This window comes from Diadema setosum, chromosome 11, assembly GCF_964275005.1.
Source record: "Diadema setosum chromosome 11, eeDiaSeto1, whole genome shotgun sequence".
NCBI lineage: Eukaryota > Metazoa > Echinodermata > Echinoidea > Diadematoida > Diadematidae > Diadema > Diadema setosum.
The window spans coordinates 10,497,425-10,524,106 of record NC_092695.1 but is presented as its reverse complement, the minus strand read 5'-3'; the positions used below and the strand labels follow the sequence as shown (position 1 = coordinate 10,524,106).

The window sequence follows — 26,682 nt, the reverse complement described above, 5'->3', positions numbered from 1 at the left end:
CACTTTTGCTCCTGGGAGAGCCTGAAAAATACAACAAAGGCAGACGTTCGTTAGAACAATGTCAGGAAACAAGCACAAATGCATGTTCAACTGTACAGTCAATATGAATCTTGATCACTTATTACAATACAGTATTCATCGCATAATCGGGACAGGTTGGGAGTAGCAAACATGGCCCCTTTAAGCGGGGTGCCCGATTTCGCGATGAGCACTCACTATACACTAACGGCATATGACATGTACATGTAGTGCACACATACACACACACACACACACACACACACATGCATAGTGACGTACTGTACATGTACATGAATACACAGCCGCGCTACCCCTCGGCGCGACCCTCTAGCTCTCCCTGCATTCTCGCAATGATGTAGAGTAATCGCAACCGGGTTCTTCTTCTGTCACCTCTCTTCGAACACAAAATATGTGGATTAAAAGCTAGCACTTTCTTAAACATTCGTAGAATTCTTGGACACGTAGGGCGTTCCGTATAAATACATATCCACAACCATGGGAAATGATTACCCAGAACTGATGTGGGAACGTCAATGAAAAGTCCTTCAATCATTCAGTCATCACGGCTTGATTGTTTACTTGCCGCGATCACTTCACTGTACATGTGTTGTCAATATGTAGCGATCTAGCTCGCCATATATACACACGTACAGAAAAGCGAAGGCGGGCAGCGAGCTGAAATGTACATGTACTGGATGGACGGAGGTCCAAACACACCAGTCCGAAGCTTGCTTTGTAAGTTCGATGTAAACGACAACTGTTAGGGAATCTTTGAAATATTGTTGTGGCATTTTGGTAGATTTTTTGTGTAAAATGTCAACAAAATCAAAGATCGCTTGAAGAAAAATTGTCCCGTTTATCAGAGGTCCCCGCCCGATTATCCAGTGAAAATAACGTGCATTGGAAATGTTTCTGGGAAGCGTATGTCATTTAAGCGAGGTTCCCGATTATCAGATGCCCGATTATGCGATGAATACTGTACTTATATAGAAAAGACATAATTTTGTGATTGACATGAACACCTACCATATATGTGATCCTGCATCGCAACACCAACAAAAAGTTGCCAAACATGGATTTTTAATTAAGAGCAGATTCTGAAAGAGCAAACTTAAATATGAAAAATGATGTATAACTCGATTCAAATGGACTCTCCAAACCTATCCTTATATTGGAATGAAAGCACACACTCCAGAAAATGTGAACTGAGAAAAGGGGCTCCAGAATGTTAACCACTGGAGCTACAACAATGAAGAGATTATCAGATTAAGCTACGCATGCTTTATTAACACATTCTGTAGGTGATCAATGCCAACTTTCAAAGCAGAAGCATTGTCCTTTCTAAAGTTATTAGAGTTGAAAGTTAAAAGTATGGACAGGGTTTTTAAGAAATGAAAAGATGACTCTATGAGAAACACCTAATCACACTATTCTACCAAAAAGTGTTCCAGAAAAAAAAAAAACCTGCTAAAAAACACAATTTCCTTTTTGTTTTATGATCCTACACTTAAGTATAATATTATAGAAGAAGACTTGCTCTTTCAGAAAATATGAAAAACTCAAGATTGGCGGGATTGGCCCATATCATCTATTTTCAGTCCTAATACAAAATCAGTGCATGCAACCTTTTGTTGGTTTTGTGATGGACGGTCACATATCATCCCACAAAATATGACATAAACATTCCATGATGTTAAGTTATACACCTATGCCAAAGGTATGTTATACACTTCCATAATTAAAAGATGGCATCTTTTATCTACATTCATTTGAATGTTTTGAAGTTGTGAAGATATGTGTTTCATTCCAAAATGTAAAAAAGATTGGAAATAAGGATATTTGACAAAAGCAACTTAAAAAACATGACACTTTTATCTACTTTCATTTGAAGTTATTCAAGTGATGCTTACAACAACTTAGTATGCTTTCAGGTTCCAGCTGAATGACCATGAGATAAGCAATATACTTACTTTCCAAAAGACTTTCAATTTCAAATACATGTAAGCACTTAACATGTGTTCAAACATTTCAAAATAACAGGATAATTTAAACTACTTATATGTAGTGCTCAGTATCAGTCTCTGAGAGCATGTGTTATCATATTACATTTCTAGCAAGACATGCATGAAGAATGGGTTGTCTCATGACAGTGAGGCCTTACGAAGTGAAATTATATCTTTCCAAGAGACTTTCAATTTCAAATACATGTAAGCACTTAACATGTGTTCAAACATTTCAAAATAACAGGATAATTTAAACTACTTATATGTAGTGCTCAGTATCAGTCTCTGAGAGCATGTGTTATATTACATTTCTAGCAAGACATGCATGAAGAATGGGTCGTCTCATGACAGTGAGGCCTTACGAAGTGAAATTATATCTTTCCAAGAGACTTTCAATTTCAAATACATGTAAGCACTTAACATGTGTTCAAACATTTCAAAATAACAGGATAATTTAAACTACTTATATGTAGTGCTCAGTATCAGTCTCTGAGAGCATGTGTTATCATATTACATTTCTAGCAAGACATGCATGAAAAATGGGTTGTCTCATGACAGTGAGGCCTTACGAAGTGAAATTATATCTACCAATGAATTGACATCTTTATTTTGCAAATCCTGACCCACTACAAATCTACACACTCAGATACTGTGAGTTTATGGCAGTGTTCACAACTGAATTTCCAGTGATATAGATTATCTTCATAATCATATGATATAGATGGAAACACAAGGCAAGCTCAATTTGAAACACTTAAACCACTAGAACACAAAACAGCCACAGAGAGAGAGAAAAAAAAGTAAATACTTTACATTTCAGCATTAGAGAAATGTAGTATTCTTGCATGTAGAGTAACATAAGACTGTAACATAACCAAATGACTCCACTTTACAAGATGTGAGGAGCATACATGTACATCTGCTTTTTGTTTCTCACTCACTGTAGTCTTACCGACTTTATAGGTAGCAAAAAATGACTCTATTTTTTGATAATTTTCTGTAGATAACAAATAAATAAGTTTTCATTTCTTTGGTGTTCTGTTGATGCTAGATTCCATCAATATTCTTGAATCAACTTACATTTGTTAATTTAGAAAGAGTTGTAGAAAATAATCATTCTGTACTTTCCAATGACTTACTACTGTTTGCAATATTTGCCACATTTACTGGACATAGTTAATAGTTCTTTACATTCAACTTTTTTTCAGCTCATCATGACCCTTTTTGTTGAATACACATACAGCTATTTGACCTTTTCAAGAAGATTCTCCATTTTGCAATTATTCCAGCCACTTTTAAGTTCATTCAATATTCTTGAAATCAAACTTCTTCATATCTTTTGAGAATATTACATCCTTCCGCCTTTGAAATTTTACATGGTTGAGACTCCGCTTTTCATTCTCCAGATATTTTGCTGGCTCAGTATTTCAGCATGTTAATCTTATAAACTACTCTTTGCAAGATCTGGAGAATAAATAAACAGTGACTGTCATTATCATTTTAGTCCTTGCTAGCTTCTCTGATTTCTCTGGTTGTTTGAGTACAAATACACTCTAGGAGATCTGTATATTTACCATGCAGTTCCCATTCCCCCCCCCCTTAAATACAGTGTATTTGTGCCCTTTCAATTTTGATACTCTCCATTGTTCTGTTGGTTTTCACCTTCAACTTAAAGTTTTGTATGTTGACACAATTGGCATACACATCCATCCATTCACTTTTTTTCTTCTTTAAAGGACAAGTTCACCTTCATTAACATAAAGATTGAGAGAATGTAGCAACATTAGTAGAACACATCATTGAAAGTTTGAGGAAAATTGAACAATCCGTTCAAAAGTTATGAATGTTTGAAGTTTTTGTGCAGTCACCGCTGGATGAGAAGACTACTGCAGTGTATGATGTCACATGTGTACAACAATATAAGGAAAATATAAAGAGAATTTCACAAAATTTCATTTTTTGAAAAAAAAGTACTCATTCCCTTGACTTGTTACTGACATATGTTATGGGTAATATTATTCCCATTGCATTTAGAAAGAGGCAAGTCAGGTGCTCTTTTTTTATGTGAAAATAAGTGAAAATATGTTGAATTTTCTTTATATTTTCTTTATACTGTTGTACTCATATGACATCACGAGCCTTAGTAGTCTCCTCATCCAGCGGTTCCAACACAAAAATTTTAAATTGTCCAATTTCCTCAAATTTTCACTGATGTGTTCTACTAACATTGCAGCATTCTCTCAATCCTTATGTTTATGAAGGTGAACTTGTCCTTTAAGAAGTTTCCCTGTCTCACATTTTACCAAGACTCTTTCAGATGGTTCAATATTTTTGATATGTCACTTCAAATGACTCATCACACTTTGACCACTTTCATTACAAGATTTCTGTTCTACCATTTTCTCATATCTTGTTCAAACTAGCTGGGTAATAAAAAGATGTTCAGCCTTAACTAAAATTTGCAAGATCTGTGGAATAAAAAGACATCATGGCTTCTAATTTTACTGCAACTTGTTTCCTCCAAACTTAACAAACTGTTCTTGGCGGTTCAACTTAAAACATCCACACACTTGCTCTTATTTGTGGAATATGCATTCATTATCTTTCCTAAATGTTAGGGTTTTTCTCAGGTAATGCTTTAGATGGCTTTTCTCTCTACATATTCCTGATAGTTTGTAAGTGTCATCAGGAAGTGAACTTCAACGTCTCATGGTTTAAACTTCAATCAATCTTTAAACGTTACTGAAATATTATTTTTGTGTTTGTTTTCTGTGAAGTTCTTCCATTTCCTACTTTCTTTTAAGTTCTTCGAGGTAATGTATGTCTTACCTATGATGCAATTCAACCTCTTAAACAATACTTGTAAGATGTATACATTACAAGCTATCAACTTTTAAGATTGTCCATAAAGAGGTTTCTGCTCTATTAGTCTTTATCTTTCACGATGGCTAAGTAATTACTGTTGTTCTCACTCCTTGTTAACAATTTGTGGGATCTGTTAATTAAACATTTCTTCTTGTTCATCTGATTTTTCAGCAACTAACTTTCCTCAGCTGTTTACCTTCAGATGAACTAAGGTTTCTAGTAGTCATATCTACATGTACCACCTGCCCATGATTCAAATAGATATCACAAGTCATATGCCTCATGTTAAAGGTCCAGTTTACCTTTGGGAGCAGTGCTTTTGATTTAGCCTCAGTAATATGCAAGTTTCATGCAAATGGGTCCCTACTAATCCATGCTTTCTTGGGAATAACTCATCCTCACATCAACCAGATCGAGTTTCTGTGGTGAAAAGCTTACTTTTATATTAAGTTTTTCATATTGTAATCATTGTTAATTAGTATCAAAACATATATTACTGAAGGATTTCAGGCAAATGGGATCTGAAGGTGTCATTTCTTGTTTTGACATGACCTTTACGATTTATGTAGTAAACCATATTTTAGCAAAGGAAATTTCTGTTTTTCTGAGGATTTGCATGCCAGCACATGCATTAGACATGATATGCTTGAACTCTACATTCATTAAAACTGGCTGTAGGCAGCATTATTCCCTCAGTTGTATTCTTTGGAAGTCACATGTCAAATTCTACTTTTAAGTATATGGCAAGCTTACCTGGTAATTTTGAGCCATGATGAGAGCTGGTTGAGCACTGCTCTAAGTCCTAGTCTGCAATATCAGTGGGATCAATCACATCTGCACAGGAGCAAAAGCTGAGGCTGGCAGCAGTCTTGTGGTTGATTGGTCTGTGTTATCCCTCTTTCATACTGAAGAGGCTCTCCCCACCAGTAAGAATCTGCAACTAGAGTCTACTTATCATTTCTGATTATAAAATATTCAAGTACCGGGTAGCCTTGCACATTTTTTTTTTTGGCGGGATTTTTCACCAAAAAAGTAGGAAAAGTAGGGACAGCAGTAAAAAAGTAGGAAAAAGTAGGAAAAGTAGGGCCACTTGAAAGCCTGATATTACTTTGTATTACTTTATATGGAAATAAAATCATCTTGAATTGAATTGAAAAATATGTATGGCTACAGACGAAAGGTTAACATATCTTTAAAATGCTGAGTAGCTTTCCTATCTTCCCAACCCGGCCATGAGTAAACTTTGAACAAAGAAATGCCCTCAAAAGTTTTACATAGCTCCACAAGCATGATCAGATCTACCTTTGATAAATCCAATGACTCTGTACAGTAAATGTCATGTTTCAGCTGATGATTATGCCTATATTTGTTCTTGATATTAATTTGGGGCTTCAAAACTCAAAATGAAAGGGTGCACGAAAAGTAAGGAGAATAAAAGGGTTATCAATAGGGTTCTACCAAATGAAAGGGTCTATTTTACAGAGCTGGAAATGAAAGGGTTTGAGAAACTGCATGGGGGGGGGGAATGTATAGAGGAACTGAGAATAAAAGGGTTATTGAAAGGGTTCTGCCAAATGAAAGGATCTATAAAAGAGCTGGGAATGAAAGGATTATAGAAACTGTTCTACTGAAAATAATATGGATATTCAAAGGGTGCTTTTAAATCAAAGGCTTTATAACAAAGCTTGGAATGAAAGATTATAGAAACTGCTCTACAACATGAAAGAATGTACAGAGGTACTGAGAATAAAAGGCTTATCTATAGGGTACTGCCAAATGAAATGGTCTACAAAAGAATAAAAGGATTATCTAAAAGGTCCTGCCAAATCAAAGGCTTTACAATAGAGCTGGGAAAGTAAGGGTTATAGAAACTGTTCTGCAAAATGAAAGGGTGTACAGAAGTACTGAGAAGATAAGGAATATTGAAAGGGTACTGCCAAATCAAAGACTCTACAAAAGAGCTGGGAATGTAAGGGTTATAGAAACTGTTCAACAAAATGTAAGGTACAACATAGGTACTGAGAATAAAAGGGTTAAAGGGTACTACCAAATCAAAGCCTCTACAAAAGAGCTGGGAATGTAAGGGTTATAGAAACTGTTCAACAAAATGTAAGGGTGTACAGAGGTACTGAGAATAAAACGGATATTGAAAGGGTACTGCCAATTGAAAGGGTCTACAACAGAGCTGGGAATGAAAGGGTCATAGAAAATGGTCTGCAAAATGAAAGAGTTTACAAAGCTACTGAGAATAAAAGGCTTAAAGGGTACTACCAAATGAAAGGGTCTACAAAAGAGCTGGGAATGTAAGGGTTATAGAAACTGTTCTGTAAAATGAAAGGGTGTACAGAGGTACTGAGAATAAAAGGGTTATTAAAAGGTACTGCCAAATCAAAGACTCTACAAAAGAGCTGGGAATGTAAGGGTTATAGAAACTGTTCAACAAAATGTAAGGTACAACATAGGTACTGAGAATAAAAGGGTTAAAGGGTACTACCAAATCAAAGCCTCTACAAAAGAGCTGGGAATGTAAGGGTTATAGAAACTGTTCAACAAAATGTAAAGGTTACAGAGGTACTGAGAATAAAACGGATATTGAAAGGGTACTGCCAATTGAAAGGGTCTACAACAGAGCTGGGAATGAAAGGGTCATAGAAAATGGTCTGCAAAATGAAAGAGTTTACAAAGCTACTGAGAATAAAAGGCTTAAAGGGTACTACCAAATGAAAGGGTCTACAAAAGAGCTGGGAATGTAAGGGTTATAGACCCTGTTCTGTAAAATGAAAGGGTGTACAGAGGTACTGAGAATAAAAGGGTTATTAAAAGGTACTGCCAAATCAAAGCCTCTACAAAAGAGCTGGGAATGTAAGGGTTATAGAAACTGTTCAACAAAATGTAAGGGTGTACAGAGGTACTGAGAATAAAAGGGTTAGATGGTACTACCAAATGAAAGGGTCTACAAAAGAGCTGGGAATGTAAGGGTTATAGAAACTGTTCTGTAAAATGAAAGGGTGTACAGAGGTACTGAGAATAAAAGGGTTATTCAAAGGGTACTGCCAAATCAAAGGCTGTACAACAGAGCTGGGAATGAAAGGTTTATAGAAACTGTTCTGCAAAATGAAAGGGTGTACAGAGGTACTGAGAAGATAAGGGTTATTGAGAGGGTACTGCCAAATGAGTGGGTCTACAAAAGAGCTGGGAATGTAAGGATTATAGAAACTGTTCAACAAAATGAAAGGGTGTACAGAGGTACTGAGAATAACAGGGCTATTAAAAGGTACTGCCAAATCAAAGCCTCTACAAAAGAGCTGGGAATGTAAGGGTTATAGAAACTGTTCAACAAAATGTAAGGGTGTACAGAGGTACTGAGAATAAAAGGGTTATTGAAAGGGTACTGCCAAATGAAAGGGTCTACAAAAGAGCTGGGAATGAAAGGGTTATGGAAGAGGGAGGGGGACATGGTGCCCATTTGAACAAATTGAGATCCTTTCCCCCGAGGGATACTGCTTGTCAAGGTCGGTGAAAATCCATCTTGGGATATTCCAGAAGAAGGTGAAAATGAACGCACAACAGACAACGCACGATGCATGATGCAAGACTAATAACACATGCCGGATCGCTAATGATGAGTGATCGCTACAGCTCAGGCCAACTATAAAAATGGTACCTTCATGATCTCCATTTTCTTCCAGGTTTGGTTGCCTCCATAGTTAAACGGGTGTTTGGCGATGTATTGCAAGATGGCCTTGTCCTCAGCTGCAGTATAAAAAGACCGCCTGTCACAGAAAAGACACACAAACATCACACACAATCACTCAAACAATGTGATGCTCGGACTGCGCTACCACTATTCTCACTGTCTTACGGTTAAAAAGTCGTAATTTTTGCAGTGTGGAAATTTTTTCACATTTTGCGCAACCAGAAACTAGCATGAAAATAAACACATGAGAATATATTTGCTCAGTTCAAATAAAACAAGGAAAAGTAGAAATTACGCGGTGCGTAATATATGTCCCCGCCGGAAGTAGCATTTTGTAACAAAATGTGCAATATAGGTAAAAAATCAAGGTCAAAGGTCAAAAAAGTCAAAGGTCAAAATTCTGTGTAGAAGTTTTGAAGCCCTCACCTAGTGCCATCACATAAAGCAAATGGAATCGAAATTGGGTTAGAAATGGCGAAGGAGTAGCATTTTGTACCCAATGTACAATGTACGTCAAAAATCAAGGTCAAAGGTCAAAGAAGACAAAGGTCAAAATTCTGTGTAGAAGTTTTGAAGCCCTTACCTAGTGCTATCACATAAAGCAAACGGAATCGAAATCGGGTTAGAAATGGCGAAGGAGTAGCATTTTGTAGCAAAATGCACAATATCGGTCAAAAATCAAGGTCAAAGGTCAAAGAAGTCAAAGGTCAAAATTCTGTGTAGAAGTTTTGAAGCCCTCAACTAGTGCCATCATATAAAGCAAACGGAATCGAAATCGGGTTAGAGATGGCGAAGGAGTAGCATTTTGTAGCAAAATGTACAATATAGGTCAAAAATCAAGGTCAAAGGTCAAAGAAGTCAAAGGTCAAAATTCTGTGTAGAAGTTTTGAAGCCCTCACCTAGTGCCATCACATAAAGCAAACGGAATCGAAATCGGGTTAGAAATGGCGAAGGAGTAGCATTTTGTAGCAAAATGTACAATATAGGTCAAAGGTCAAGGTCAAAGGTCACAACTGAAATTCTGTGTAGAAGTTTTAAAGCTCCCATGTAGTGCTATCATATAAAGCAAACAGAATCAAAATTGGCTCATAAATGACAGAGAAGTAGCAAATTGAACATTTTGATCACACACGGACGCACACACGGACGGACGCACGGACAGACGGACGGACGGACACACACACGTACGGAGCCCGTTTCATAGTCCCCTGCTCGAACTCGTTCGGCGGGGACAACTATTTAATGTTTTGGTTCCACAGAATCAAAATTCTAAATTCATCTTATCCAGCACGATATGAAAAATTGTTCGCACAAAAATAACTATATACTTTTACAGTTCTCTTGACAACATTTAGGCCTTCTTCTGCTCACAGTTTCAATGATCTCTAACTTTTGCCAGCTAATGTCATTGTGTTACAAAAAAAAATACCATTGCCCGACTATTACCCTTCAAAGGAAAATTCTTTCCCAGTGCATGGTATCAAAACAAATGGTTCAATCAATGCGTATTGGAATTATTCTTAAGTGATCATGCATTCATTAGTTTACATACAAAAATTAGTGAAAACAAACAACCAATAAATATAAATACCCGGGGTAAAAGGTCATTTACCCTTTGGCAGGTCTGTCTACAGACACCTTGGAAGGGGAGAGCCCATCCCCCTTCTTGGGAGCAGATGTTACCCTGAAAGTTAAAGGAAGAAGAAAAGAACTCTGACTTGCACAACATACAAACCTTTCTTCTCACTGCAGTACGCAATGTACAAGATGTAACATGACAATTGGTATGTTCAAAATGAGATAAATTAACTGCAAATTTGGGGATTTGAGGGTTTGGATAAGAGATGACCTAAAAGTTACAAAACAATGTGCAGAAGCAACCAAGAAAGCAAACCAAACACTTGGCATGGTAAAATGCTCCTTTAAATACAGAAGTCTAGAAATAATCATGCAACTCTACAAAGTCGCTGATTAGGCCCCATCTTGACTATTGTATCCAAGTCTGGAGACCACACCTAAAAAAGGACATCAAACTGTTGAAAGGAGTGCAGAGAAAGATCACCAAACTCATGCCAAGCATCACCAAACTCATGCCAAGCATAAGACACCTTCCATACGAAGAAAGACTCCACAAACTCCACCTCACTACACTAAAAGTTAGACGCAGAAGAGCAGACTTAATCCAAACCTACAGAATATTCAACAAGATAGACAGAATAAAGCCAATTGAAATCTTCCAACTTGCAACACATCAGAGCACAAGAGGACACCAACTAAAAAACCAGAAGCAACACATGAGAGTCGATGCCAGGAAGTATTCGTTCAGTCAAAGGGTAATTCAAGACTAGAACAATCTCCCCCCAGCAGCAGATCATGCAACCTCAATAAACGGCTTCAAAACAGAATTAAAATTATCAATGGGTTACTAAGGGCAAATAGCCCCCTCACCCTAGCCGCACTACATTGGTACACTACCAAGACAGATGCGGCCCTTCAGTAAGTCAAATGCTAAGAAAGAAAGACGATTCAGAGCAGAAAGCTTCAAACTAGAAGTCATTGGTTATGTCACTGACTGCATACATGGTGCATAAACAAATATATTAACCCATTGAGGATAGGCTGATATTGCTACAACATGCATTTCCCACAGACACCTGCCAAAGTATACTCAGGACTGGCATTCAACAGGTTAAAAAGGCTATCACTCTATGTACCTGGTATGCTCTATTGCAAACACAAACATACACACATTGCATATAACATCTGAAGGTGTGTTGCTGACTGATTAAGACTCTATGCTATAATAAAACTGTAAAACCAGTAACATATAGGGCATTAAAAACTATCACAAGTCAGAGCTGACTGCTGTTTTTGTTCGATATGAAACTTTCGGCAGTTGTCACTGGCATTAAATGCATTGTGTAGACAAGAACTTCTATGTTCATTTTACATAAAATTTACAAATTTTGCCTCCTCTAGAAATTCCAGAAAGTTTTCTGCATACAATTTTTTTGTTCTACAGTGCAGTACACTGAGACATATCATCTATAATCTTTTGACAAAAAACACAGCCATCAGAAGGCAGTTCATCACAAGACAATCAGCACTACTTTAAGGGGTTTAACAACTGCCAAACCACCTTCCCATAAATCCAACAACAGACCGATGATTTGTACAGGAGCAAAAGAGTTAAGGAATACCTGTACTCTGATTTGTCTAGGAGGATGTTGGCAGCCCAGCAGGCTTCCACGTACTCATGGGAATAGTAGTCATTTGACTTGCACTCATCTCCTTCTGCCAGAATCCTGTGGGAATACAACAGATAGTCTTTTAGTTTTATCTTATTCTTTTAATAACTTGATATTACTGTACGAGCTGTAATTTTCATTTTTTTTGAGAGAGAGATATTTTCCCGAATTGTTACTTCCTGGACATTTTCAGCCTTTTCAGGAGGAAAAGTCTTTGAATAAACGCCAATGATGAGAAGCAGCAGACATCAGAACATGACTAGTTTTGTGTATTTTCCTTGGAAATTACAGACTCGCTCGCTATCGCTCACATACACGACCTTGCCAAATAGTGAGACATGCATGTCCACTTCCCTTTGCTGTCTCTTTTTATTCTGGAAAAATGTGCGGAAAAGTGGAAAAAGAGATTACAAATCATAATCAATTAGCTACATAGATAGCTTTCTCTCTAAAAGTATCTACACTTTGCTAATGAAGATATCTGAGCTGTGATATAGTGATACATACCACAACTGCACATGCATTTTCCTTGATTTAAGACAGTTATTTTCTTCTGCATATTTGTTTTATAATTTTCAAAGCTGCGTTGTGTTTTGCAGCTTTGGCTTTCCGGTGACGGCGATCATGAGATCAAAGCAGGGAATGTTTATAATGTTTTTGTGACACTTTTGACACAGGCAGAGGCATGCATTAATTAGAGCAATGATGAATGTCCATGTGTAGTAGGTCCATGAATGAGGTCATCATGAAACAATCAATGTGAGGTTGAAGACTCTTACTTGATGACATTCTCTCTGGCTTTGTCAAGTCTGCTGGTAACCTCTCCACCTCCATTCTGGAGAAGAAAAAAAAAATAAAACAAAACAAAAGAGAAAAGATGACAAATTGCTAGTGCTCTTCATACATTTGCCTTCAACAATACAAAAGTAAAATTCTTAAATATATTTCTAATTAAAAAAAAAACAAAAATCACCCTCTGTTTCAAAGCATTTGTTCATTAATTGTTGATGGCACTAAGGACAATTCATAGCTTACTAAATGTTTGACCTTGCCTTTGATGTTTGGATTTATGCTTTACTTATATCTTATAGCCCCAACAGAATCAGCTGAATATTATACAGCTGTAAGCAGAATCTGATCAGACAGCTTCAAGTCCCATTTTTCAATTTTCGCAATGGAAATAAAGTTTCTTACCTCTGCCAACAAGCACAATTGCTGCTGCCAGCAGATATCAGATTGAACCAGGGATTCCACTGGGCTGTCTGTGGTTTTGTGTTCTGTGCCACATGAGCTTACTAAATGATTGATCAGATGCCACTCACCATAATACCATCTGTCATCAGATTTACACAACATCAACCATGTGATATTTTCTTGAGCTCAGCTCAGTTGTCCTTTTGCGAAAGAGGTGAGATCATTGCAGGTGACATCATTTACCAAAGCTCAAGTCATACTTTGGCATCAACCTAGTCTATGTGTGGCATGATTCTCTAATTCAAGCTGAGGTCTAAAGCGACTAAGGAGAGGTTGAACCACAAAAATACAGCACTTAGCAGCAGGGTAGACCTCTATCATGGTCTAATATACACTGTTCTTGACAATCTTCACCTCCACATCAAGTGACAGCAGGTACACTGAAGCCTAGTGACTAGGAAGCTAATGCAATACTGTATGACATGTGGTGATAACTGATTGCCGGCAAAGTGGTTTCCGTAGTCAAGCATTACCTAGAACAGTATTGCTCAGCCAGGACAGGGGCGATGTGATCATACTTCCTCAGCCCAGTGAGCAAGCGTGCTGCTGCATTTTGTACTGCTTGAAGTCTGTTCTGAAAGGCCAGCTAGAATACTGTTACAAAAATCCAGTCTTGATGTTATGAGTGAATGGCTGAGGCTTTCTGCTGCCGTCCTTGTAAGCAGAGGTCTAATAGCTGCAATGCTACAAAGCTGGAAGTAAGCGGAAGCGGCATACCTACAAAACATGTCTATCCATCTTCACAGACTGGTCAAAGTAGACCCCAAGGTTACGGACACTATCTGCAGGAGAGACAGACACATCGCCAACCAGAAAATCCATGGAGACAATCTTGAAATGATGAGCCATTCAGTCTTGTCGTCACTGAGTTTCATGAAGATCTTCACCATCCATTGTCGGATATCTGACAGGCACAAGGTCATCCTCGTAGCTGCTGTTTCTTCTTCAGTTGCCACTCTTGGATCAAATGTCGCATCTAGCTGAGTGTCATCTGCATAGAAGTGGGGTTCCAAACCATGTTGACGTGCCATGTTCCCAAGGGGGGAAGTGTACAGTGTAAAGAGTTATGGGCCACGGACTGAACCTTGTGGAATGCCACAGGTCAGGAAGGCCTCCTCTAACACAGTTCCATCAATGTTCACAGACTGTCTTCAGCAATGGAGATAAGATCTGAACCATTAAAGGGCAGTGTCGCCAACTTTGAAATCCTGCTGCAGCCTGTTGAGGATCAATCGTGTCAATGCAGCTGATAGATCCAAGAGAAGTACCATGGATGCTTTCTTGTTGTCAACTGCTCACAAGATGTCATCAGCTATTTTCAGAAGAGCTTTCTCTACGCTGTGATGTCTCATATAAGCAGACTGCATGGGCTCATAGAGGTTGCAGTCCTGGAGAAGTGACATTAGTCTTTTGGCAACTACTTTCTTGTGGACTTTGGCAAGGAATGGCAAGTTAGATATAGTTTGGTAACTGCTCATCTCATTCGGATCTAAGGGTCTCTTCTTAAGTACAGGAGTAACAGGAGCCAGCTTCAGTACTTCTGGAAACTTTCCTTCCTGTAAGGAAGCATTGACTATCCTAGAGATAGGAATGGCCATTAGTTCATAACTCTCTTTACCAATTGAGGTTGAAATTGGATCCACGGAGCATGACTTAGCAGGAAAGCCGCACATGACATAGGTCATAATGCAAAGAGTTCATTCTCTTTGTTCGGGACATCTGCAAGTAGCTTAAACCTTAAGTTAAGCATTCCAGGTGAATGACCCTCACACATACAAAACAGCGGGTTACCGAGCACGCAAGGAAACTCAAGTTTTTTTTTGCAACCATTCAGATGCTCCAAATTAACAGGTTAGCGATCGCGCTCGCAAACTCAAGTTTTTTTTGCAACTGTTCACACATACTGAGAAATAACCCACTAGCCCCCTACTTGCCGATCGAGATAACTGCCAAACTTGCAAATTGGGTCACACAGCGCGCTTCTTTGCCTGCGCTTCTCTTTGCCCATTGTCTTTTGTGCATCACACATAGTGTGGTTCGCACGCTGTTGTTGTGGTACGCCAAAGAGGTTTAAGGACCTCTTCGCGCAGCCCTCGCTGTTGTGATGTGTGCATTGACTGATGGGATCTAACAATTTGAGTTTCTAAACCTGACCGTTCATACATACCAGTAGTGAGGCAAATTAGCATGCTAATGCAGAAATATTAAGAGCAAGATTTCTTGGGTTTAGCGCCGTGCTGATGATCGCACTAATTTTCAGAGGTGGTATTCTGAGGCCGTAATTAAGTATGTAATTAACTTTGTAATTAAGTCGAGAAGTTAATAGACCCTTAATCATGGGCAAAATCGGTATTCTGAGGACGTAATTAAGGTATGATTAAGTCCCCTATGATTATCTTAGGTTCCTCCCACCTAATTGTTATTCCATCCAATCAGACGCGTTGTTAGAAGCCAAAATGATGATCACGCGCGCAAATATGCCCTCAATGCGCGCTCCTCCACACACCCCCCTGTAATTACAACACAAGAGCTCTGTGCGTACACTCCCGTCTTTGATTACAACCCTTCACCTATGCACGCGAAGAGCTCACATAAAATGACAAAATTCCTCGAAGATCGCCTATATTTCTTTTTTTCTCTGAATTCTATGGATACCATGACAACAAGATTCAACCGCTCCTCGGTTACTGAAGACGGTAAACATCGTTTTGGCCGAGAAAAAAAAAACGCTGTAATGCGTGATATCGGAATAGTTAATGACACTCTTTGGTATCATTAATTTTTCCATTAACTTTCATTCTTAATCACACGCTCAGAATACCTATTTGTAATTAACTCTGTGATTGCGAAGTGCACGCGCGTCAATACGCGCAAGCGCGCACGACTTTCCCGCCAAAACGCTTGTTGTCATGGTAGTTAATAGACCCCCTACTTAATTAAGCTCTCAGAATACCAATTCGGTAATTAAGTGCTAATTAGACACTTAATAAGCCCTCAGAATACGGCCCCAGGTTTTTTGTGTCCACACATGCGAAAAAAACTTGAATTTGCTAGCGAGTTACAAAACTCGAGTTTTGTAACCCGCTAATTTGTGTAGGCCTAGGCCTACGTGTGAATCCCCCTCCTGTTGCTACAAAATGTGTGACCCCCTCAAAAAAAAAAAAAAAAAAAAAAAAAAAAAACTAATGAGATACGCTTTCTATACCATAGAGCACTCAAATACTCCAGTCCAAATTTATTACAGTAAAGATCTACAGTACGTGGTACACTAGTACAGACAGCTCCTGGTTCCTAACCGCAGCAGCGACCCCATACGGACAAATACGTACCGTAAAGGGGTCGCACAGCAAGCCTATACCTGTGACAGAAGCACCTGATATGGCTTAGCATTTCGGTGACCAGAGACCAAAATACAGGGTTTTACACTGAAATTAGTAGCCTTACTCTTAGATAAGATACTTACAATCACAGCAGGCGAAGTCGATTTACAATATGATCTGTTTTGAGAGCCCAGTGAAAGAGTTTATCCGAGGGTTTTTATAGTCCTACCGCATTTCGTACTATGGTACGACTTACACAGCGCATGCGCGAATATGGATAAAACGTAGCACATACTGTAATACGCAATGTATGCGTATGGAAAAAAAAAGGGACAGCTCGCTGAGAACTGAAATGAATATTCATGAGACGTAACAAATAGAATGCATGCTGGGCGATGATTTACTATCGGGCCTACCGGCACTTATTTATTTCGTTTTTAAAGCACATTTCGAATGTGTGGTTCATTATTTATTTGCAATAAAGGAAGTGCACACATAATGAACATCTGGAGATGTGAAGGATTAAGAAAATAACAGGTGATTTTCATGATAGAGGGTGTTTTTTTTTTCCCAGTCTGCAGAGGCAATGCCCCAGATGTCTCATCTATAGATCGTTTCCTTTCACACTACATTATAGTTTTAATGTCGTACATTCACAATGGGCTCCACTCACAAGCTCTGCTTCTTGGGGACTCATATTCATTTTTGCTTCATGTTTATTTTCTACTGTGATTTGAATTGAATACACTTCTGTTACATACATGTTTTGTTTATTTCCAATAGTTGAGAATTGTTTGATTATTTATTGAGAGACCTTTTTTTTTTTTTTTTCTCCAAAGACTTACTATCGTATGAGAGGAGATCCTTCCTGTCTTTCTTTTTCTGTCAGGCTTGTCACTTTCTGTTTGATTGTGTGTATGTGTGTGTGTGTGTGTCCGCGTGCGTGTGTGTTTCATAATTATTGTGTGTAACAAGTTGGAAGAAGCTAAATTTCTATGTACTGTGACATACAGATCAATAAAATTGACTCTTGAGTATTCATTCATTTTCATTCATTCATTCATTCATTCATAGCAATGGGACAAGAAGTGTCTTCTGAAAATTTCTGAAATTTCAAATGTCATAACTTCCTTATTTTTTATCTGATTTTATCATTTTTGCACTGTTCTGCTAGATTTTTTTTTAACATTGTCGTGAAATTGATAAAATTTTAGGTTGGCTTTCATCTTAAAGGCATAATGGATTGGTTAATGAAAAACTAGAAATTAACCCTTTCAGATCCATCCACATGGTCATTGGGATTGTATTCCATTGCTCCCCATGGCTTTTTTTTTTTTGTTATACAGACGTGTATGTACAATACTGCTGAAATGCATGCCGGTATTCCCCAACGCGTTTACATCGTTCGTTTGCTTGCGATCGGCGGTCATGCCATCAGACCAGGAGTATGTAGAGACGCACGCATTTCTGTGGTCATTTCACTCATGCCTTTTTTTTTAACCCATGATCCGATCCCGGCTTTGCAGCAGCGTGGCAGATGACATGTTAGAACGAGTTTACTTGTGCAGATTTTTAGAAAAATTGGAAAAAATTACAGCAGTATAAAGATCTGATTGCGTTTGTTTTCATTTCATTCCTTCAGAATGGTCTCATAATGAAGATAGGCACAAAAGGGATAACGAAATTTGTCCTGTTGTGTACCTTTCAAGAACGCATGTACAAAATGTGACGAGAAAAAAAAAAAGATAAAATCATCGCAGTCCCGTTGAAATAATTTGCGGAAACAGTAGGCGCGAAAAGGATCTTGAATTCGGTCCTGCATGCCATGTTGGTTATCAAAAACGCATGCACAAATGTGAAGAAATTATCGGGAAAAAACTACTTTCAATCCTTCTTGTGCGTGCATCACAACAGATTACAGCCGAAAGAATTCACGAAATCATCGCAATCCTGTTGATATCTGAGGTATAGAAATAGGCGCAAAAAAAAATCGTGATATTCGAATAGTGCGAAGAGATTATTGGGGGGAAAAAAGACACATTTTCAACCCCTTCTGGTGGTGCATCATAAAGATTACAGCCGAATATCAAATCATGGCAATCCCGTTGAAGTTTGAGGAAACGATAGGCGCAAGAAGGATATCGAATTCGGCCCTGAATACTGTCTTTCAAAAAACGCATGAATAATTCCGAAGAGATTTTCGGGAGAAAAATAAAGAATGTTTTTTTCAACCCTTCTGGTGTGTCCATCACAAAAGATTACAGCCGAAATAATTCATAAAATCACCGCGATGCCGTTAAAGTTTGAGGAGACAATATCTAGGCGCAAAACGAATCATAAATTCGGCCGTGAATACCTTCTAATCCGAGAGGACGCGCATTTACGAAATGTGGGAGAGATTATCGGTAAAAAGTATAAAAGGACACATTTTCAACCCCTTTTGGTGTGTGCAAAGTAAAAGATTACAGCCGTAAGAATTCATGAAATCGTCACAATCCCGCTGATATTAAATTGATAGGCGCAAACATAACAGATCATGAATTCGGCCATATTATGATCTTTCAAGAACGCATTTACGAAATTCGAAGATTTTATCGGGGAAAAATAAAGAACACATTTTCAACCCCTCTTGGCACGTGAATCATTAAGATTATAGCCGAATAATAATCCATGAAATCATGGCAATCCCGTTGAAATTTGAGGAAACAATAGGCGCAAAAAGGATCGTGAATTTGGCCCTTCATGCTGTGTATCTTTCAAAAACGCATACCGCATGCACAAATTCGGGAGAAAAATAAGACACATTTTAAACCTCTTTTGGCGCGTGCATTATAAAAATTACAGCCGAAATGATTCATGAAATCATCACAATCCCGTTGAAGTTTGAGGAGAATAAGAGGTGCAAAAAGAATCATGAATTCGGCCGTATCATTTCTTCTAATCCGAGAGGACGCATTGATGAAATGCGAAAAGATTATCGGAGCAAAATAAAGGGCGCATTGTCAACCATTCTGGTGTGTTCATCACAACAGATTACATCCGAACAGTGATCCGAAGTAAAGTTCATGAAATCGTCACAATCCCGCTGATATTTGAGGTAGAAATAAGTGCAAAAAGGATCGTGAATTCGACCCTGATGCCGTATGCTGCCGTATATACCCTTCAAGAGCGCATGCACAAATGCGAAAAGATTATCGGGAGAAAAATAAAGAACCCCTTCTGGCACGTGCATCAGAAAATACTATATAACAGCAAAAATAATTCATATAATCATTACAATCCAGCTGAGCACCAAAAATGTGAAAAGCGCAGCAACTTAAGTAACGCGTGTTACTCTACGTGCGCCGATGTTGACAAAAAGTCACAAACGCATTTGATACAATCTGATTTTGTTCATAATCATTTAACACTTTAATTCACAAACATTCAATTCTTTTAAAATGGTTCTATACACAAAGAAGAGATAGGAGTACAAAGCATCACAAATTCGACCCTGCAGTGTGCTTTCAAGAACGCATACTTGTAAGATACGAGAAGAAATTTTCGGAGGAAAGTTAAAAACCGCATTTCAGTCCCTTCTTTTTTTTTTACTTCCTTTTCGTATCAACAAATCAATTCACAAATGATTCCTTTTTGTTCCTTCTCAAGGAAATGATCCATAAACAAGGCACTTGAGTTTACAAAATATTTATTTGCAAAATGTTTTTTTTTTTTTTGGGGGGGGGGGAGGTAATATTATTGTCGACAAAAACATGAAAATAAATTTGCAAGCCAGTTAATGCTTTTTCAGGTTGTTGTTAACCAGTAAATTTTCTGTTCCGACCAGTACAAAAATGGGGAGGAAAATGGATATTTACTGATCCGACAGAGACAGGTTGGACCGGCAGAAAAAAAAAAAAAAAAAAAAATGGGTTAGTGTGCAGCCCTGCTTTATCCAACTTCCAAGATTTGGTGATGAAACCAAAGCAAGCACTCTTGCCAAACTCAGTTGGCAACATTAGGAATGTGTCATTCTGTTTCACTGCGTTCTCGATAATTTCTATTTGCTCCACTTTGAACTTAATTCTTTTTGCATCCTCCTCTACTTAGAGCATCTTTGAACTTCATGATACCTATGGTATTGGTACGAACAGGTGTCCAAATGAGACCGAGAACCAAATACGAGCAACATTAATTATGGCAGATGACGTAAAATATGAATATTCATTTGCGCATGCGCAGATCAGTATATTTACGTGATACGTTCAAAACGGCGAACGGACAGTATCTCGAGTAGACGGTCTCAAAGATGACTATTTATCTTGTTTTCGGAGGTAATGGTGAGTAATACATAGTCGGCTATAATATTCAACATTATGGTATTACAACATGTGGCTTTTTGTTGCAAATCCATGTGTCGTTTTGAACGGTGAGTTTGTGACAGAATTGTACGCGTCGCAGTACTTCCTAAAAATCGCATGCGATGCTTCGGGGCGCTGTTACTGTGTTACAGCGCCCCGCGACGGGGTTACTGGTTCCCTTGGCCTTTTTGAGCGGTATAAGTACAATACGTTTGTCAAGCAATCAAGGCTTGAACGAACGCACCCTACTTTCATATATTGGCAAAATATTTGCTGAACTGAACAGGAAGTGACATCTTTTGGTTACTAAGAGACATTTCCATTTTATATTTCAGGCAACAACCACGCACTGCCGACGCGAACGCGAACACCCGATCGCGATGGAACGAAGTAAGCCGCAAAATCTGGTACCAGCTGCTAGCTGCAGCACTCAGATGCAGAGCAGCGGCGGCCGCGGTGCACTGGCATCGTAGCATGCAGCAGACCGTGCCGTAGCGGAGCGGAGGAGCCAACAACGCCAGCCATCCAGGGATGGCTGAGCTGCTGAGGCGCAGACCCACGTTACAGCACGCAACACTAAATGGGTATGTTTATGTACGATTGCAAATACGCACCTCGATGAGTTCTTTCAGTCTCGCCTTCGTTTCCGATGGCCGCATGAAAAACTGGATGGGTTGGCAATTTTCATCGGTAAAAAGCATGCTAGATTTACATGCTGCTTCATCGAGGTCTTCGTCGACATCGCCGTCGAGCTCTTCACCTTGGTTTCTCGGCTCTGTCGTGTTTTCCGCCATCTCTTCAAATCTGAGATTACAGCTGATGTAATAAATGTGACACGAGAGGGCGCTATCTCCATCATCATCATCACATTACATCCTCATCACGACTGTTGTTTTCATTACGTGCAACTTCATCTTGATCCAAGACAGCTTTACAACGCTGTTGGAACTGGAACGCCGCAAAAAGTTAGATGAAAGAAAGTACCTGCGTTAGGTGAATTTCACAGAGTGAAACCATGATTCAAAGAATTTTGATATAACTACTAGTCAGTTTGATGCTTAAAACTGTCGTCTGCTACGTGTACTATGGTAGCCAATAGGCCTACCAAAGACAGTGTATGACTGACTATAATAGTAAAGGTACAGTCATGATTTAAATGAATCCATGCTTCCATCTCCTGCATACGTAAATTGTGTCTCTTGTTATTTTATTCACAAATATTGCAATTCCTACTAAGACATCCTTTCGACGTCACTTCTTACATTGCACGTGTGAACTCACATCGGTGGACTGATATTCCGTTTCAGGCAACAGTGATCAACAATAAGCTCAGTTTGTGAAGATTACATGCAGAGATGACCGGCTCAGACCCCTGCATGCGGTTAATGTCAAGAGAAACCAAGAATCAATAAATTTTTGCTATTCTTTCTTGTTTTTCATGGTAAGATCAAAGTATTGTTATTATCATCACACTATTGACTGATATAATGGGATACAATAAGTTGCTGGCATGGCCGGCGGAGCCGTGGGGGCTGTGCATGGGGGCCCGAGCCCACCCCCCCCCCCCCAACACACACTTTTTGTGCATCATACAAAGGAATACATAAGGTGTCATCACTTTGGGCCCCCACGCTTTTTTTTTTAATCCAGAAGTACGTAAGTGGCACTAAATAGAAACCTAACTTTTTGTTGTCAGCTGAAAAAAAAAAATAGAAATGGAAGGGGAGAGATGAGCTGGGGACCTTTTTTTTTCTTCTTCTTCTTCTTCTTCTTGCTTGTTAGCTCATGAAACCCGGAAGTGGGCCCCACACTTTTGAAAACACTCCGCCGGCCCTGGCTGGCACAGAAACTATCACTTGAATTCATTTTTTATAATGACGACAAACAACCAAACTCAACTCGTAACACTGGACAAAACAATATCAAAATCATCAAATACAAATTTGAAACATAGAAACTAATGACAATCATGACAATGGTAAATGCAATGATGTATGAGCAAATAGATATCACTAGGCTATAAACCATTTCTTTGTTCAATAACGAATATTAGTGTGAAATAAATAATGACTGAGCCAATTATAGGTATATGAATTATAGGGAAATAAAATCAATGCTGGTAAGTAACTAGTCGACGTTTCGATTTAATGCATTCTTAGAATCTTCACTTTAAATGATAGAGAACAAATCACATAAATCAATCATGAGGATAACGATTTTAAGTTTTTGCTGAAATCGGTTTAATAAATCAGAAAAAAAGTTTTGAAAAGCATCATGTTTATAGTTCACTTTAATAAACACCTTTTTGATGTCCTTTTTTGCATGTATCAGAAAGGGGGAAATATTTGCATCAAATTGTTCTAAAGCTGTAATGAAAGTGTGGGCAATGGCGATATTTCAAAGGGGTAGTTGTAGATGGTACACTAGTAAACGAAACAGAAGATACATTAAAAAAAAAACTATGATAAAAAGCGACATTTGGTGCAAATGTTAAAATTTTAATTTATGTTAAAACAACACGAGGGAGCTCTCCTTTTTTTGTATGGGAATGGCATAATATCTATTTAAGCTGTGGGTGGACTGTTCGCCAAGCTTTAATGTGAAACAAAACAAAACAGAATGAAACAAAGCAAACACGACATCAATTTGAGGATGTTAGCGCATACAACATTATATGTCCTATAATTCAGGATTACACCTAAGCGCCTACAACAAAATATGAGAACTCTGATAGCGACCATTGCAGTGTAAGACTGCAAAACACTGAAAACAAAACGAAGGTCAGGAGAAACACTGACGTAAAGCTCTGAAGTATGAAATGCCTCTTTGTTTCAGAGGTTTTTAATATTAATACGCAACAAACAAGCAAAAAAGGAAAACGTATCCTTGAGTAATTACACATTTCCTAATATGGTTATTCTTGATCAATATGGCAGAATCGTCATCACTTTTAATCAACTTTACTTCACCCACCCAGAAGGAAACAAGTCTATTTTACAACTTGTCTGATAAATAAGAACGTATGGATGGTGTTAATAATGTTCATTCTTGTTGTATTTATTGTCTTCAATTCTGTTTTTGCAAGACAAAGAAGTAGGCCTAGTCATTTCTCCTGGACAGAAAAAAAAAAATGCCATAAGACGAAATTACTACTCGCCCGGCCTTTTATTTGTTTGCTTTCCTATAAGTACATGTGTATGCTCTGTTTTATTTCTGTGGATTTAGTTATCTCACTGAACTTCCACCGTAGTCAGTGTAGGACTATGCTTATATCGTCGACTTTTGTTTTCGAGGAATGCGTGCAAAATTTGTCAGTTGAATTTCATTTTGATCAGAGGTATAATATAACGCTATAACCCTATATCAATAAATTATCCATATCATACACGCATGGATTGACAGAATCGAAACATCAGTTCAGAACCTGAACACTGGGCAAGGATGTTTGATTATGCAGTAGGGCCTAATGACCTGATTTTTAGTTATCATTATGCAACCGTTATCCATTATGGAACTTCTCTTCAACCGAATTAGATGACTTTAGTTTATTATTAGTTTATTTAGTGTATGTCCTAACATTGTGATATCGAATCAGGGGCTGATCCAGGAATTCTGTAAAGGGGGGTGGGCGCAACTAATATTCCTGGTGCCCCTTCCGGGTTTCATTTCATTTTTTTCTTTTTATTTCTTTTGTTTTTAACGAAAAATAAAGAGGGTGCGTGCGCCGGTTGTGCCTCCCTCTGGATCCGCCACTGCGAATGAATTTAAGGTCACTCACTGCATGGTGAGAATGGTATGAGGAAAAGGATCATATTTTCGTCTATAGCTCAACACACGTAAGTGCCGCCGCCAACTGTCTTTCGACGCTTGTCTCTGCACTGTACAGTATCCGCCCCCTTTCCTCTCCCGTGTTGCGTAACGAGGTGACGAACAGAGGAAAATAAAGAGGAAGGGGGGGGGGGGGGTGACAAACAGTAATATATTTAGCCCTATAGGAGGCGTGCCAATGACTGCGGTGTGGAGGGTACTAGTCAATTCGTCCATAACATATTCGCCAACTAAAAGGTGTTACACCAGCCCTAGACTACCATAATATTAACTGTTTTACAAAGTGTAGGCCTAAACTGGTTACTAGTACACTATTTACGATACACCTGCTCAAATATTTGTGGTTTATAGACAAAGAAATACAATCAAAAGGACTGTAATTACTTTTATCTTTTAGTAAGAGTAAACTTCACTTCCACAGTCCTGCCACTGCATAACACGGCGTGAGGGCTCGGGCTGGTCGCAGGTGAATGTCTCAATTATAGGGTTTTTTTTATATATATATACATTGCATAGGGTCTATTTACACAGCTCCCTTTTCCGTTTTTGTTTTTGTTTTGTTTTTGTTTTGTTTTGTTTTTTGTTTGTTTTTTTTTTTTTTTTTTTTTTTTTTTTTATTCAGACGTTATTCTTTTGCGCATTCTGGTTTTGGAAATTCCTCGCTTTTCTGTATATAGTAACGCCGCGTCGAGTTATTAGACGGTTTATATTTTGGCCGAGTTACCTGTGCAACCCATCTCCCAGCTCGAATCCCATCGTCAAAGTCCATTGTTTACTGCGCATAGTGCCAGCTGATCTGTACGTACATTTAGCGAGAAGCGACCAGCCATATAGACGGAATACTCATAAATCTAATATCATAAATCGCAAACACCTTCCGAGTCCAAGACCTGTTTCTCATTTGAAACCGGTTATCCTGCAGATCAGATGTAAGTACTTTTGCATCTCTTGTTTCTCTGTGTCAAGTTACAATGCCGATCCGTTTGAATGAACTGTACCAACTCGCAACTGCAAATCTGTCAGCGGAGAGGGGAACATTTTTGTAACCTCTCGCGGGGAAGGTGCTCCGCTCGGACCGCGCGCCGTAGAGCCATGGGCGAGAGTTAGCGGTAAAGCCTGCTAACTTGCCACTTTCGTTGTTTCCTCGTTGCCGACGTTGGCTACTGGTACTCGATCATATCACTTATCAGTATGCCAGAAAGATCAGAAAAACCAAATTTAGTCCCCTTCCTTCTGTCCCACTAATTCATTTGTTTGTTTATTTTCTCAAATCTGACAGTTTTCTTTTTCATGTTCATAATATGTTTGCTGCATGTGGGAATTGTAACGATTGTGAGCATGAGAATGATATGATGATAATGATGTCCCATTGATGATGATTTGATGAGGATGATGATGATCTTGTATTGTTATGATCAAAATTAATTAGTAGAAGCAGTAAGAGTAGACAGAGAAGTAGCAGTAAAACTAGTAATTAGCTGGTTGTAGGAGGAGTTGATTACTGAGGTAGTCTGTGGTATATGGATCAGTTTTGATATATGTCACACAATATAGTATCATATTTTCCCCATGAGCTTGCACACAAAATATCCAAAAAGAAAAAAAAGCGTTGATCATACCGCAATTTCAAACTTTTCTTCCCTAAAAAGGCATTAATAGGGAATAACAATGTAACGACATTTAATAGTTTTCTCTCTCGACAAAAATTGAATTTCAATACGATTTACAGCCCAATGGAAACTTATGACTGTGACAGCATCACATCTTGTGATGGCTGCAATCCCTCCCTCTCTCTGTCCTCCTATATGTATATATCCTATATATATTATATATATATATATATATATATATATATATATATATATGTATATATATTATATATATATATATGTATATATTATATATATATATATATATATATATATATATATATATATATATATAAAATATATATGTATATATATGTTTCATTATATGAATTAAACATATTTGTGCAGATAATGTGTTTGGTTGAAAATGATATAGATAAATAAATAATATAAACAGGGAGACCTCCCCTGCTGCAAATGACTTAAATAGTCTAGTGCCCTGTCTGTTATGATAATT

At 38.2% G+C, this 26,682-nt stretch overlaps 1 protein-coding gene across 1 annotated transcript in view; it reads right to left on the bottom strand.

Annotated features, from left to right (window-relative positions):
- Positions 1 to 21,542, bottom strand: part of LOC140235020 (uncharacterized) — a 36,174-nt gene extending 14,632 nt beyond the window's left edge. The window contains exons 1-5 of the mRNA XM_072315059.1: positions 21,363 to 21,542; positions 12,614 to 12,669; positions 11,787 to 11,891; positions 10,199 to 10,270; positions 8,554 to 8,662 (exon numbers count right to left, since the gene is read on the bottom strand). Of these exons, the coding sequence (XP_072171160.1) occupies positions 8,554 to 8,662; positions 10,199 to 10,270; positions 11,787 to 11,891; positions 12,614 to 12,669; positions 21,363 to 21,542 (522 nt within the window). The remainder of the gene's footprint in view (positions 1 to 8,553; positions 8,663 to 10,198; positions 10,271 to 11,786; positions 11,892 to 12,613; positions 12,670 to 21,362) is intronic.
- Positions 21,543 to 26,682: the final 5,140 nt, after the last annotated feature.